Genomic DNA, 13,079 nt, shown 5'->3' with positions numbered 1-13,079 from the left:
CTCCAGCTCAGCCGAGGAGAGGTCTGTTGGGTCCGTTAGGAACATGTTGACATCTCCCACCGTGCGCTGCTCCTCTTCTATACTAGTGATCTGCCCATAGCTGCTTATCCAAGATGATGAATGTGCACTCTGGAAAAAAAAATTTAAAAAGTCAAATTAAACAGCTTTTCTTTAAGTAAAAGTTGAATGATTTTACTAGTGCATGACCTCAGAAAGAGTGATGTCTTATTTTCATATCATATCCAGTGATTACCAGTTATTTATAAACACTTTAATCTAACAAATCTGATGGATGATGGTACAAATGTCCTTAAGGAATGATTTGGAAGGACAAAGGACAGAACTTGAAATATATGTTCATTATTGAGGTCATAGTTAAAGGTGGTTAAAGGAAAAAGAAAAGTTACAAGACATGTTTTAGGCTTTTAGGCAAAACTGTGGCTTATTTATTTAAAAAAATCTAAAAACCACTAATATTTAGTATGAATAAATCAAATAAATACTGTACAAACATTAATATAAGAATTTACAGTTTTCAGCTGCTTTGCCAAGACTAGCAACACAGCTTATCACACATTGTCAAATGTAGTTTATATCTAAGGAGAATCAGAGAAATAAAGGTGTCCAGTTAATGACATGAAGAAAATCTAAGTCTGGCAAGCCTTCAGATTTATAACAACTGCTTTAGAGGATGAATAAGAGCATGTTCTGTGTGCACATTTACTGCAGAAGTCTTACTGTTGTCTTCCCTCCAGCTCCTCTGCACGTATCATACTCCTGTTCCAGGTTCAGTGGCTCTGAGGCGGTCAGATACTGCAGCTCAGGACGCTTCATCATTCATGATACCTGAAGGGTGTAAACAGGTGGATAAGAGACAGGGACTGCAGGTTTCTACAGCTTTAACTTAATCATGTATCCAGATGCTAAAGGACTGGAGCTGGTTCTGCTGTGCCAGTTAGAGACTTCAAACTACCAAAGGATCAAAAGCTTGTACTGACAGCTGGGTCAGATGTGTCATCTGTCCTAAGTTATTTCTTCACCTTGTGTCAGCGTGGACCTCGAAAGCTCCAGAAAAGCTGGAACTTGGAAAATGGAACTTGTGATGAGACTGTTTTCTCAGTATTATGAGTCTTATTTAGAAGTCAAAATAAAACCCACCCACCATGTTTAAACGTTGATATATAAACAGGGGCATTGCTACTTTTACTCAAGGGCTTGAAAACTCCCAGCACTAAATCTATCCAGGATGATTTCCTGAGCATCTTTGTCCCATTTAAGGATGACATGCAACTGTTTATATTTTTTAAAAGACCCTGACAGAGGTTTTCTTTGGCAAGTAGGAGGCATGCAGTCTATAGTAAAATACATTAGAGAAGTTGGTGCTACAGTAGGTCTACACTTGGCTACTAGAATGAATCTGCAAGGAATTTCTTACAACCTGACCTTCAACTGAGAAACATCTTATTGGGAACACCAAAAACTACAAGTAATACAAAACCTTCAGAACTACACCATCACATCAAGTACAGCTACTCTGTACTCAGCTAGTTCAACATCTTTGTTTAAATAAAAACCTTCAGAACTACACCATCACATCAAATACAGCTACTCTGTACTCAACTAGTTCATCTTTGTTTAAATAAGATTGAGACAAGTGACAATTCAAAACAAGGTTCGATTTCCTTAGTACACATTTCAACATTTTTGTAACATGACATTACACTCGCACTACAAGTGTGTCAAGGAGACATTTCATAAAACAAAGTTCTGTGTGGAAAAACAAGTCTATGGACTATAAGCAAGATAGCCAAGTGGGACAGAAGCAGCCTGTTTAAGCATTAGCCAACCAGGTTTATATTTATATAAAAAACCCCTTTATGAAGACAATACCACACATTAACCAGGCAGTGCACAGTGCCCCTGTCAAGCACAAGAAAACTACAAAAAGCCAAGTTGCTGAACACCTCTAGCCTCTGCACTCCAGAATCGAGCAGCTTTATGGAAACACTGGATGTGCTCAAAGTAGAGAATGCATTCAGTGGATCCAAAAAGCTTACTATTCTACTCCAAGTGGTTGTTAGGTATACAAATCTTAACTTGTTAAACATTGACAAACCTAAAATGCATCACAAGATGATTTTAAATGTTTTATTTTAAAATGTCTGTACAACTGTTATAACATTGCACATTTTTACAGTGTAAACCAAAACACTTAAAGACCATGTTTTAGACTGGCCCCATCCAGCAGTGAATATAGCCATCACATTTTCACAGCCAACACTCTGACTTATAGTAGGAAGCTCAGGTGTTACCATTGGTCTTCATGACAAATACCTATATTGGCTTAGCTTTAAAAACACTAAAGTTCAAAAGCTTAAAAAAAATGCAGTAAAAGAAAATCAGTTCAAGGATTAAACTTCACACATTTCAAGAATTGCGCAGTTTGAACAATATTCCTTGAAAAAGGATAGACACTTGTTAAACCACAATGGCCACAAATCTGTTGACCTGTACAAGCAGATTAATGTCCCATGACATGCAAGAGTTGTCTTAGTTGGTCCTACTCTCCTGAGGCCCCTGCTTGTCCTTGGACTGAGGTCTCCCCCTCCTGTGCACCACTCTGACTGCAATCAGAGTCTTCTTCCTCATAATCCTCTTCCACATCAAGGGCAATGTCCCTCATTTCCCCCAGATTGTCTGGGCCCTTGCCAGTCAGCCTCTAATGAGAAAAGACATCAAGTTTACATTAAAAGGGTCAATTGAGGTGACTAAATGCAGTAAAAGTTTAATGATTAAGATAGCACAGCACTCATTAGCTAAATGCGACATTAACACAACAACTCTAGAAAGTGTGCAAGTGCCTATAGCAAGGTTTTAATTCAAACCAGGTAATAATCAGCATAGAACACTGATTAAAACAGTTTGTATACAAAGTCACATCACCACCATGATCATTTTTAGTGACAAATGACTAGCAATGCCAGTGTACCTACCTCAATCATATCAGCCATGTACTGTACGTGTTGTGCCAGCTCTTGCAGCTCTTCATTCTCACCCTTGAGCTTTGTTATCTGTTCATCTTTGGCCTCAATGTCTTTGTGCAACTGGTAAAAAAATAAATAAATAAAACAAACTCAAATTCAGTGCCAGCTGGACTGGTGCCAACTAATAGCGACTCAGTAGAAGCGTGGGAACAGCTCAAGTGTCAGCTAAACATTAACCACCTCTTAGTGATTAACTCACCTTCTCATTCTCTTGTAGAACAATGTACAAGGCTTTTCGTCGTTCTTCTGCTACTTCTTTCCAGTAAGTAGATGGAGGTGTTTCTACAACAGAAATATGAGCTCATAATAGACAGAAGTTGTTTTTTTTGGGGGTCACCGCCACAGTTCTGCGATAAACACACAAGCTACCTTTGACCATAAGTTCATATGCTTCTTTGGAGATGCCATCTAGCAAACACAGAGTTTCTTCTGTTTGTGTGGATTTGACTTCCACCTTCACCCTCTTTGGACCTCTAGTTTGCTCTGCATGCCACTGTTTCCTTTTGGGAATGACCTTCCCTGCCTAAAAACAAAACCATCATTTCGTGTTTGAAAACAGTACGTTACAAGCCACTTGTTCTGGCATTAGTGTTGGTAACTAATTTACTGCAAACTGAAAGACATCTGAATTAAAATTATACCAAGTTACAACTCCCTACATACCTGCCCTGACCTCCCCAGATCTTTGTTGACAGCTGAGGATTGGAGGACCTGCAGGGTTTGCCTGGGGGGTCCCATTGCCTTTGGCGACTGTGTAAAAAAGCTCTGAAATAAATTAAATCACAAGTTGATTATCCTTATCCTTAGTGTTACCTTATGAGTACATCATAAATCAGAATACAAGAACTCCCCCACCCACGAGTCTTAGAAATTCAAAATAGTCACATGGGAAACTAACATAACCATGTTCTCACAAGGTATATTCACCAGAGCTTAGCATCACTATGCACACTTCAGTTACACTATCACCATGGGAGAGGGCATAGGTGAAGAGGATTGCTGCCATGGCCAACAGGCCCACAGGTGTGGGACAGGGGCAGGGCCTAAATTCATTCAACAGCTGTGGGAAAGTTTTGCCTTCAAGGCTCATTACAGAGCAACTATACTGTTTAGCCAGTTGCTCATAAGACACGACTAAAGCAAATCATACCTAGCTAAAATGCTGAGCACAAATAGAACCATTTAGTCAGTCATTCTTGCTGGTCTCTTGATTCTGCTAGAATTGGCAGTCACATAGAACCAAGCACGAACATGTAAAGGAGGACTGTACGCTAGCTACCCAGTCCTACACAGGCATCAAATAAGCCAGCAAGTCGGGAGATGAGATGTAGCTATATTGTTGGCTCACTACTAGTTGTCTTTACAGGTCATCCAACTGTGGAGGAGACTATACTTAAAACTAAACATACCACTGTGCTGAAACAACAAGTAGCACACAATTCCAACAAAACAGTCTTCTTATAGTCATATCACACAAGATAATTTAATAGTACAATTTATTTTGACTCAATATACCGAGTAGAAGAGAGCATTTCCACTGCTAGTCACTTAACACAGCCCTAATTTTAGGCTTTTCATAACATTTTGACTTGTAGCAGGAAAAGAACCGGCACTTCTAATAATATTAAGGAGGCCTGCTCCATTCAGGCATCTCAGAAAGTCATAAGAATGGCTCTGAAATTGAAGCAACTAAACTTCAGCCATAGCTTACACATGTGACATGTCAAAATGTTAATAATTCAACCTTTTAGGTTCTTATGTATACACACACACACACACACACACACACACACACACACACAACAGTGAAATCTTGTACCTAGTGAAATCTGTATTTAAAATCTTGAGTAAGAATTAATACTACTGAATTAAAAACCCAAAACAGGGATACATTTGCCCTTCAATCCCCCCACCCCCCCCCCCCCCAGGTGCTGAACTCTTACAAGCTGTTAACTTATGACCTATTATTATAAACACCCAAATGGACAACGGCAATATCTGCCTTTGTCAAGTTAAAATACACTTAAGGAAGGAGCAGTTACTCACCTTTATATTCTCATTAGACCTCTGGTGGCTGTGTTTCAGCTTTCCACTTGTAACGTTGCTCATTTTCTTTCAGTAGACCTGATGGGGGAAATAACATGGTTAACATAATGTCAACATAGCTAGAAGTGTGATGGACATTTGAAAAGAAAAAAACAAAACGTTGCTTAAAATGTAGTTACCACGCGACAACTACTGATAGTTTAATACAGACTAGGCAAAAAAATGCACCATAAACTTCAGGGTAAAACGTTAAATGTCACCACGCCCGTAGCAAAGCTAGGGTACAAAAGGCCAAATGAGCTAATGTTAAAAAATAAGCTAATTTATTTGACCAAGCTTGTCTAGTGCAGAATTAGCTACAATCGACAATGCCTCATGGATAGAATACAGAAAAAACATTTTAACTCAAAACGCCACAAAAACAAAGAAACGACAACGCGTCTCACCGTTGCTAAAAGGTACCACCTAGCTGAGACGATCTATTCATCCTCTGGAAATCTCGCGCCAGGATCTTAAATACGCCCATGCAGTCACGTGGCAAAGGCACCTTCACGAGGAGGGTTTTGGTTTGTACTGAATTCCCCCCCGGTCACGTGTCAATACACGTCATATCTTTGTAGAGGACTGAGCAGCCATCTTGGGAAGGCTGTGGATCGACGAGCTCGTGTGTGCCATTATTAGCTGCCTAAAAATACACAAAGAAACCAAACGGAAAAACGTTGGACGATACGCCGTTAAATATGGGCCCACCGGGAGACAAAACATGCCCCATATCGACTGAAAGAACGGAGGATTTCAGCTGGATTGTCGATTTATCTTGACATGGCATGCAGCAGGGCGAGTCGGAGATTGTGACGACTGAAGAAAAGAAGAGAAAGAAAACAAGCGCAGTAAACACCTCGAAACTTGAGACGTGGAAAGGGGAGATTGTGCTTAGCTAACGTTGATTTCGCCATTCAACATTTGACGTTGGTTTGGCTACTCATTCACTGGCTGCATTGTTTTTATCGATGAAGTTGCTGATAAGACACGACTAAAGCAAATCATACCTAGCTAAAATGCTGAGCACAAACAAAACCATTTAGTCAGTCATTCTTGCTGGTCTCTTGATTCTGATAGAATTGGCAGTCACGTTGAACCAAGCGTGAACATGTAAACGCGTGGAAAGATGACTGTACGCTAGCTACCCAGTCCTACACAGGCATCAAATAAGCCCGTAAGTTGGAAGATAAGATGTAGCTATATCATTGGCTCACTACTAGTAGTGTCGGAAGTGAATGTCTAGATTAGCTTACTAGCTCCCTGTAGCTAGTGTGCTAAAAATACGCCCACATCATGACTATCAGCAGTGGCAGCACCGCAGGCCGTGAGCCAAGTGAGTGGAAATAAAAGTCAAGGAAATGTCAAGTTACCTTTGCAGTAGTCTTCGATGTTACCCGGTGCCAATATCTCCTGGCATCTGTATTTACCTGCCATGTTCGTCTGTAACACGCACATAACGCGGTCTCTATAGAGAAACCAACAAAACGGCAGCCATGGATGAGGGACTTTGAAATGACCCAAATAATGGAATATTTGTGTGCTCGTTAGTCTCAGTAGTCATCAAATTCACTAGCATATATAATGCCCTTATGGCTTTTTATAGTAGCAGCCGTTTCTGTTGATTTCAGCAACATTTACAAAATAAATGTCAATTTGAGTTACTGTTTCATTTAAATTTCCTCTGTAATCCCTTGTCAGTGGCAGATTGAAATAAGATAATTTGGCGTCAAGGTCGTCTCTTAAACATGGATTTCTGAACAAGTAATAAAGAGATGTGGTCTTAGCTTGGTGATCATTCCCCTACTCAACGCTGCCCATTTACAAAAAATGGCTTAGTTTTGTTTCTGATTTTTTGACCTTTTCAGTTGGTAGATAGCGGGTATTTCATAGATCTAGCCAAGAGTTGTGTGATGCATCGTTTCTGCAAAGGGTAGCTAGCACGATCCTTTATCCAGCGTATAAATACAAAAGTAGAGTGTGTAGCCAAAATATTCTGTACAAGAGAAGACACTACCATCAACATCTAACCATGGGAGACCCAACTTCACGAAGAAATCAAACAAGAAATCGACTTCGAGCTCAACTTCGGAAGAAAAGGGAATCTTTGGCTGATCAGTTTGACTTCAAGATATATATAGCCTTCGTTTTCAAAGAAAAGGTTGGTCAGCAAAATAAAAGCTGTTATTCTTCATGCATTAACAGAACTTTCTACAGTGTTTGCTCATTGCACAAATTTAAATGTCCAATCAAATGTCAAACCAAGGAAAAACAAGTAAAGTTTTGTTTGTGTCTCTACTTTTCTTTTCATTACAGACGAAGAAGTCTGCACTTTTTGAGGTAGCTGAAGTGATGCCAGTGATGACCAACAACTATGAAGAAAACATCCTACGAGGTGTGCGGGATTCTAGCTACTCTCTTGAGAGTTCAATAGAGCTCCTGCAAAAAGACATTGTGCAACTACATGCCCCAAGATACCAGTCGATGCGAAGGGTAAGACGTTGAGCCATCTGAAGAAGGGGTTGTTTGAATAAAACATTTAGTCGTGTTGATACATTGTCCTTTCTCATGGTGTTGTAGGATGTGATAGGCTGCACCCAGGAGATGGACTTCATCCTTTGGCCACGCAATGATATTGAGAAGATTGTCTGTCTGCTGTTCTCCAGATGGAAGGGGGCTGATGATGAACCCTTTAGGCCTGTTCAGGTCAGAGCTTGGTGGATTATTCTTGTTAATTTTCTTTTTAACTATTCTCTATGTAGTTCTATGTCTGAATTCCAGCTGGGCAAATTATTAATTTTTTCCCCTGCAAAAACACACCAAGGCTAAACAAAAGTAAACTGTTGACCTAGAATAACCGCATCATCGATAAGGGTGTGATGGTTATGCATGTTTTAAATATTCATTTAAAATATCTATTTAGCTACTAGCTGCCACATAATACACCACACAAGAACAAATGTATTATCCCAGTTAATATGGTACATACAGCATATCACACAGCTCTAGCCCGGATGCAACAGTATTTAATTTTTGGCTCAGAAGTCTGTCCTCTGATTTACAGGCCAAGTTTGAATTTCATCATGGAGACTATGAGAAGCAGTGCTTGCATGCTTTGGGTCGTAAAGACAAGGCTGGAATGGTCATGAACAACCCAACTCAGTCTGTATTTCTCTTCATGGATAGACAGCACTTACAGGTGAGTCAGTCTGTTTAAAGGATGCTACCGATTTGAAAAGGGTGAAGTCTCACAGCCTGCCAACACACTTTACAGAAAGTGTTCTCTATCCACCTCTCCTGCAGACTCCTAAAACCAAGGCCACAGTTTTCAAGTTGTGCAGCCTTTGCCTGTACTTGCCCCAGGACCAGCTGACCTGCTGGGGCGTGGGAGACATCGAGGATCACCTCCGCCCATACATGCCTGATTAAGGCTTTCTGCTCCACCCAGCTACATAGGGAAAAGCCCTTCTCATGCCTCCTGCCTAAGCCGTCAGAGGCAAATTGATGTACTCATCTCCACCCATTTCCTTTTAAACAATTTGAACTTGTGCTTGGATCTCTCCTTTTTTTGTTACATACTCATTCTCCCCTCCCTGACCTGAAGCTGATTCAGTTCCCATTCTGTTTTTTCCTCATGCTCCCAATGTTTCCTCTCTGCACCCCCCTTCCCTTTTTTTCTTCCCCTTTTTCATTCCCTCCTAGTCACTCATTCATTTTTCTTTATTTGAACCTGCACGAACATTGATTTTGAGTAGTTGGATGTTCTCTTGGAGCTGCACTGTCAACGGCACCGGTCATTGAAGGAACTCTTTATGTTGCATCAAAAAAAAGGAGCAAACAATACACAGGTCTTCACGGTGGTTCTCAGATGGACGTGTTTTATATCCTTGTTGTCATAAGAAAGGATTGTTAGAGTTTGGTTGTAAAGTCAATGAGGTTTCTAGAGCAACTTTACACAATCTTTTGACCAAGGACAGGTGTGAATAGGTGTTACAACAGCTGTATAAGCAAAGATAACAAGAGGAACAATATTTGTCAAATCATACGGTGTAGGTATTGCTTCTTATAAACCACCCTAGTTTGTGCCGGACTTTTAAAAAACATTTTGGTGTCATTTGCTTTCATCTGAAAAATGCTAGACAGGGCCTTTGTGAAAATCTTGTAACTTAAGGCATTGTACACAAAGTTAAGAGAAGTTGAAGGTCATTGTCACCATTCAAGTCATTCACACACTATTCATTTAAGCTTCTGAAATTTGATTTTTTTATTTTATTTCATATTTTGTTCTATGTGGGGGGTTGATGAGAAATTGAAATGGTGACAGGTTTAATGTTTAACATGCCTAACAAAAGTTGCTGAAAGATAACTTGTTTAATTTGACCTACTAAAATTAAGATAATTTGCTGCCATGCACATATTAAAATTGGGTTTTGCGGGCTTGCTTGTCAAAGAATATGAAGTACATATAATTTTGCTCATTGTTGATTCAGTGTGTTCAGTTGAAAGGGTATAAGGTTGTGTATCTTCTGGGGTTTTTTTTCTGTTGAGTCTCAAATCAATACTGCTGAGCATATCCCAATACAGTGCAAATTCTGAAAGCTTAACTCTTGTCCATTTGTTTTATTATATATATGGATGAATCACTGATACAAATTTGAAATCAGTTTTGGCTGACTTCTTGCTCCCACCACTGTTTACTACATTATTTACACAATCAGTGATTTTTATAAACTGCAGGCAGAGGTGAGTTCACAACTTCACTCAGAAGTCCTTTGTTTCGACATTACGTTTATATAATTAATGTGATAGATGCAGATTGAAGACTAACTGCTGCCGAGGTGTTTAGTGTGTCTTCCTTGTGCAATAAGCTTCCCTGTGGCCTTGCTGGTGAGGTCTACAGTGGCAAACGCCAGCGTCCGTCCTTGCTTCAGGACCTGAGCGGTGATAAGTATGTCCTCTCCCATCTTAGCAGCATTCATATATCTGTAAGACAATGGCATTGTTTCAAGTGATTTATAGAGCATCGAGTTATTCTTTAGTCTGATTGGATTAACATGCTGAAGGTCAAGGCCACCTCCAGTGAGAGAAAATGAAACTTACTAGTGTGGAGGTACATTCATCCAAATTTTAGGACAAGCTGACACCAAACATACACTATATGGACAAAAGTATTGGGACACACCTCTTAATTAGTGAATGAAGGTGTTTCAATTGGACCCATTGCTACAGGTGTACAAAATCAAGCACCTAGCCATGCAGTCTCCATTTACAAACACTTGAGTCATTCTGGAGAGCTCAGTGACTTCAAGCGTGGTCTTGTGATAGGATGCCATCTTTGCAATAAGTTGGTTTGTAAAATTTCATCCCTGCTGGGTATTCCACGGTCAACTGTAAGTGTTATTATTGTAAAGTGGAAGCATTTAGGAACAACAGCAACTCAGCCACAAAGCAGACCACAAAGTCAGAGCAGGGTCAACAACTGCAATGGTGCATAAAAGTCGCCAACACGCTACGCTACAGGTTCTGTAGCTTCCACTGGCATTAATGTAAGCACAAAAACTGTGTGGTGGGAGCTTCATGGAATGAGTTTCCATGGCTGAGCAGCTGCATGCAAACCTCATAAAACTCAAGCCCAATGCCAAACATCGTATGGAGTGGTGTAAAGCACATTGCCACTGGACTGTGGAGCAGTGGAAATGTGTTCTATGGAGTGACAAATCAAGCGTTTATGTTTGGCAGATGCCAGGAGAACATTGCCTGCTGCCTAACTGCATTGTACCAACTGGGAAGTTTGGTGGAGAAGGGTTAATGGTATGGGGCTGTTCATCAGGGTTTGGGCTAGGCCCTTTACTTCCAGTGAAGGGCAATCCTAATGCTTCAGAATACCAAAACAGGCAACACTATGCTGCCAACCTTGTGGACAGTTTGGGGAAAGTCTTTCTCTGTTCCAGCAAGACTGTGCCCCAGTTCACAAAACAAGATCCTTAAAGACATGGTTGGATGAATTAGGTGTGGAAGAACTTGACTGGCCCTGACCTCAGCCCCACCTCTGGGATGAACTGGAATGGAGATTGCAAGCTAGGCCTTCTCGTCCAACATCAGTGCCTGACCTCATCAAGAATGAATGGGCACAAATTCCCACAGAAACACTCCAAAATCTTGCGGAAAGCCTTTGCAGCTGTTACAGCTGCAAAGGTGGGACCAACGCCATATTAAAGTTTATGCTTTTGAATGCAATGTCATTAAAGTTCCTGTTGGTGTAATGGTCAGGTGTCCCAATATTTTTGTTCATATAGTGTGCTTTCAGGGTTAGTGTGGTAATAAAACAACAAAGTCAGTCAATACAAATGCAGTGTTTCTCTGTATGCATTCAGCAGCAGTGACATTTAATTTACATGATTTATTACCAGTGGTGGAAGAAGTAGTCAGATCCTTTACTTAGGTAAAAGTAGCAGTGGAACAGTGTAAAAATACTCAGTTACAAGTAAAAGTCCTGCATTCAAAATGTTACTTAAGCAAACGTACAAAAGTATTAGCATCAAAACATACTTAAAGTACTAAGAACACTCATTATGGAGAATGGAACATTTCCCTTTCCTGTATATCATATCATTGTATTATAATTACTGATGAATTATTGTGTACATCATATTTAGTGTTACAGCTGGTAAAGAGGGAGCTAGTTTTTATTTGCTAATAAGCATTTAATTAGAATTACTGTTGGGTAGCTTGTGAATTTTCCACCACAGATCAGTGAGGTCTTATACTGTATTTTTGTATTATCTGGTTATGAAAGGTAACTAGTAACTAAAGTTATAAAACAAATGTCGTGGAGTAAAAAAAAAATACAATATTTACATCTAAAATGTAGTGATATGAAGTAACAGAAAATAAAAATACTCAAGTACAGATACCTCAAAATTGTACTTAAGTACAATACTTGAGTAAATGCACTTAGTTACTTTCTACCACTGTTTATTAGTATTCACAATTAAACAAACACTTGGACCTCCCATACTGTGCCAGCGGCCGTCAATTCAGATGTCCGTCCCACGTTCACAGTTTGCCCCACTCTCTTATTCTGAAATAGTGTTTACGCAGACTTTACGCTTGTTAATTCAGTAAAACCAGGCTATCAATTCATTCATAGAGTAGCTCGTTTATGGAACACTGCACCCTGCGCTTCAGTATCACTGTATCCTGTTGGCAGAGTGCAAGTCCACCACCCACTCATGCTACATGGGACTCAAAACAAGCATATTCTTAATGCCGAAGGCTAGGTAGAGACAAAACACTACAGGAACTGCTTTCATGAGTGAATCCGTTCTGTGCTGTTAAGCGATAACATCTATAATGACTATTATAGAGGTTTACACTGTACAGAGACTCACGTTATGTTCATATCCACGCTGACTCCCGGCGCTCCCCTCTCACTCTGCATGATAGCTAAGGTTGAAATGATATCAACCAGGGTGGCTGTGAGCCCGCCGTGCAGCGTCCCTCCCCGGTTAGCGTGTTCCTCCTCTACCCGCATCTCACACACCACCTTACCTGAGCTGGTGGACAGTATGTCCACCTGAGGAAAACACATATAGTTATCCGTCATATATTGCAACAGTTTGGAGCTTGTCCTGTTAGGTAAGCTGTTGTGGTTAAAATGCAAACAGTGTGTTCACGGTCACAACAATACAGCATTAAACACTCAAGAAATGTCGCAAAATAAATGTGTTTACCTTGCTCAGGACTCTATCGAAGCCTGAGGTATCTACCATTTCTCTCATTATGCGTTTTAACGAATTTAATGTAAGAGAAACCATATTTAACACCAACAAATGCAACCAATGTCAAAATTACTTTTACCTCACACCAGAGACTTTTGCGTTACATTAAATAGTCCGGGTGGAAACTAAAGCGAATCTGCTAGGTAACTTACAAATATCGTTTCGACCA

General features: G+C 40.1%; 3 protein-coding genes across 4 annotated transcripts; 1 reads left to right on the top strand and 2 right to left on the bottom strand.

The window, feature by feature from the left end:
- Positions 1-2,134: 2,134 nt before the first annotated feature.
- gmnn (geminin DNA replication inhibitor) lies at positions 2,135-6,582 on the bottom strand. 2 transcript variants are annotated; one of them, XM_020588227.1, is made up of 7 exons: positions 6,503-6,582; positions 5,091-5,168; positions 3,708-3,809; positions 3,414-3,567; positions 3,244-3,326; positions 2,994-3,104; positions 2,135-2,719 (listed from the first exon to the last, which is right to left on the bottom strand). In XM_020588227.1, the coding sequence occupies exons 2-7, from the start codon at positions 5,151-5,153 to the stop codon at positions 2,561-2,563; spliced, it is 672 nt and encodes a 223-aa protein (XP_020443883.1). In that variant the 5' UTR covers positions 5,154-5,168; positions 6,503-6,582; the 3' UTR covers positions 2,135-2,560. The 2 variants fall into 2 exon arrangements, with proteins under 2 accessions (XP_020443883.1, XP_020443882.1); XM_020588226.1 differs by lacking the exon at positions 6,503-6,582 and adding an exon at positions 5,537-5,627.
- Positions 6,583-7,137: 555 nt separating this feature from the next.
- cunh6orf62 (chromosome unknown C6orf62 homolog) lies at positions 7,138-9,733 on the top strand. The gene is made up of 5 exons (XM_020588225.1): positions 7,138-7,290; positions 7,446-7,622; positions 7,710-7,835; positions 8,194-8,328; positions 8,433-9,733. Exons 1-5 carry the CDS (start codon positions 7,162-7,164, stop codon positions 8,556-8,558), a joined length of 693 nt encoding a protein of 230 aa, XP_020443881.1. The 5' UTR covers positions 7,138-7,161; the 3' UTR covers positions 8,559-9,733.
- On the bottom strand, positions 9,397-13,022 carry acot13 (acyl-CoA thioesterase 13). The gene is made up of 3 exons (XM_020588228.1): positions 12,863-13,022; positions 12,521-12,705; positions 9,397-10,112 (listed from the first exon to the last, which is right to left on the bottom strand). The coding sequence occupies exons 1-3, from the start codon at positions 12,944-12,946 to the stop codon at positions 9,953-9,955; spliced, it is 429 nt and encodes a 142-aa protein (XP_020443884.1). The 5' UTR covers positions 12,947-13,022; the 3' UTR covers positions 9,397-9,952.
- Positions 13,023-13,079: the final 57 nt, after the last annotated feature.

This window comes from Monopterus albus, unplaced genomic scaffold, assembly GCF_001952655.1.
Source record: "Monopterus albus unplaced genomic scaffold, M_albus_1.0 scaffold514.1, whole genome shotgun sequence".
In the NCBI taxonomy this organism is placed as follows: domain Eukaryota; kingdom Metazoa; phylum Chordata; class Actinopteri; order Synbranchiformes; family Synbranchidae; genus Monopterus; species Monopterus albus.
The sequence above is the reverse complement of the archived record's forward strand: the minus strand, read 5'-3'. Positions and strand labels throughout refer to the sequence as shown.

Bases quoted from the DNA above. Each gene is read 5' to 3' on its own strand.
- gmnn (XM_020588227.1), bottom strand. From the start codon at position 5,153: ATGAGCAACGTTACAAGTGGAAAGCTGAAACACAGCCACCAGAGGTCT. The intron at 3,105-3,243 runs GTGAGTTAATCA...TTTTTTTACCAG, and splicing joins TTCTACAAGAGAATGAGAAG to TTGCACAAAGACATTGAGGC. The intron at 2,720-2,993 runs GTAGGTACACTG...TTTTCTCATTAG, and splicing joins ACATGGCTGATATGATTGAG to AGGCTGACTGGCAAGGGCCC.
- cunh6orf62 (XM_020588225.1), top strand. From the start codon at position 7,162: ATGGGAGACCCAACTTCACGAAGAAATCAAACAAGAAATCGACTTCGA. The intron at 7,836-8,193 runs GTCAGAGCTTGG...TCTGATTTACAG, and splicing joins AACCCTTTAGGCCTGTTCAG to GCCAAGTTTGAATTTCATCA. The intron at 8,329-8,432 runs GTGAGTCAGTCT...CCTCTCCTGCAG, and splicing joins TGGATAGACAGCACTTACAG to ACTCCTAAAACCAAGGCCAC.
- acot13 (XM_020588228.1), bottom strand. From the start codon at position 12,946: ATGGTTTCTCTTACATTAAATTCGTTAAAACGCATAATGAGAGAAATG. The intron at 12,706-12,862 runs GTAAACACATTT...TGTTTTCCTCAG, and splicing joins TCGATAGAGTCCTGAGCAAG to GTGGACATACTGTCCACCAG. The intron at 10,113-12,520 runs GTGAGTCTCTGT...ATTGTCTTACAG, and splicing joins AGCGTGGATATGAACATAAC to ATATATGAATGCTGCTAAGA.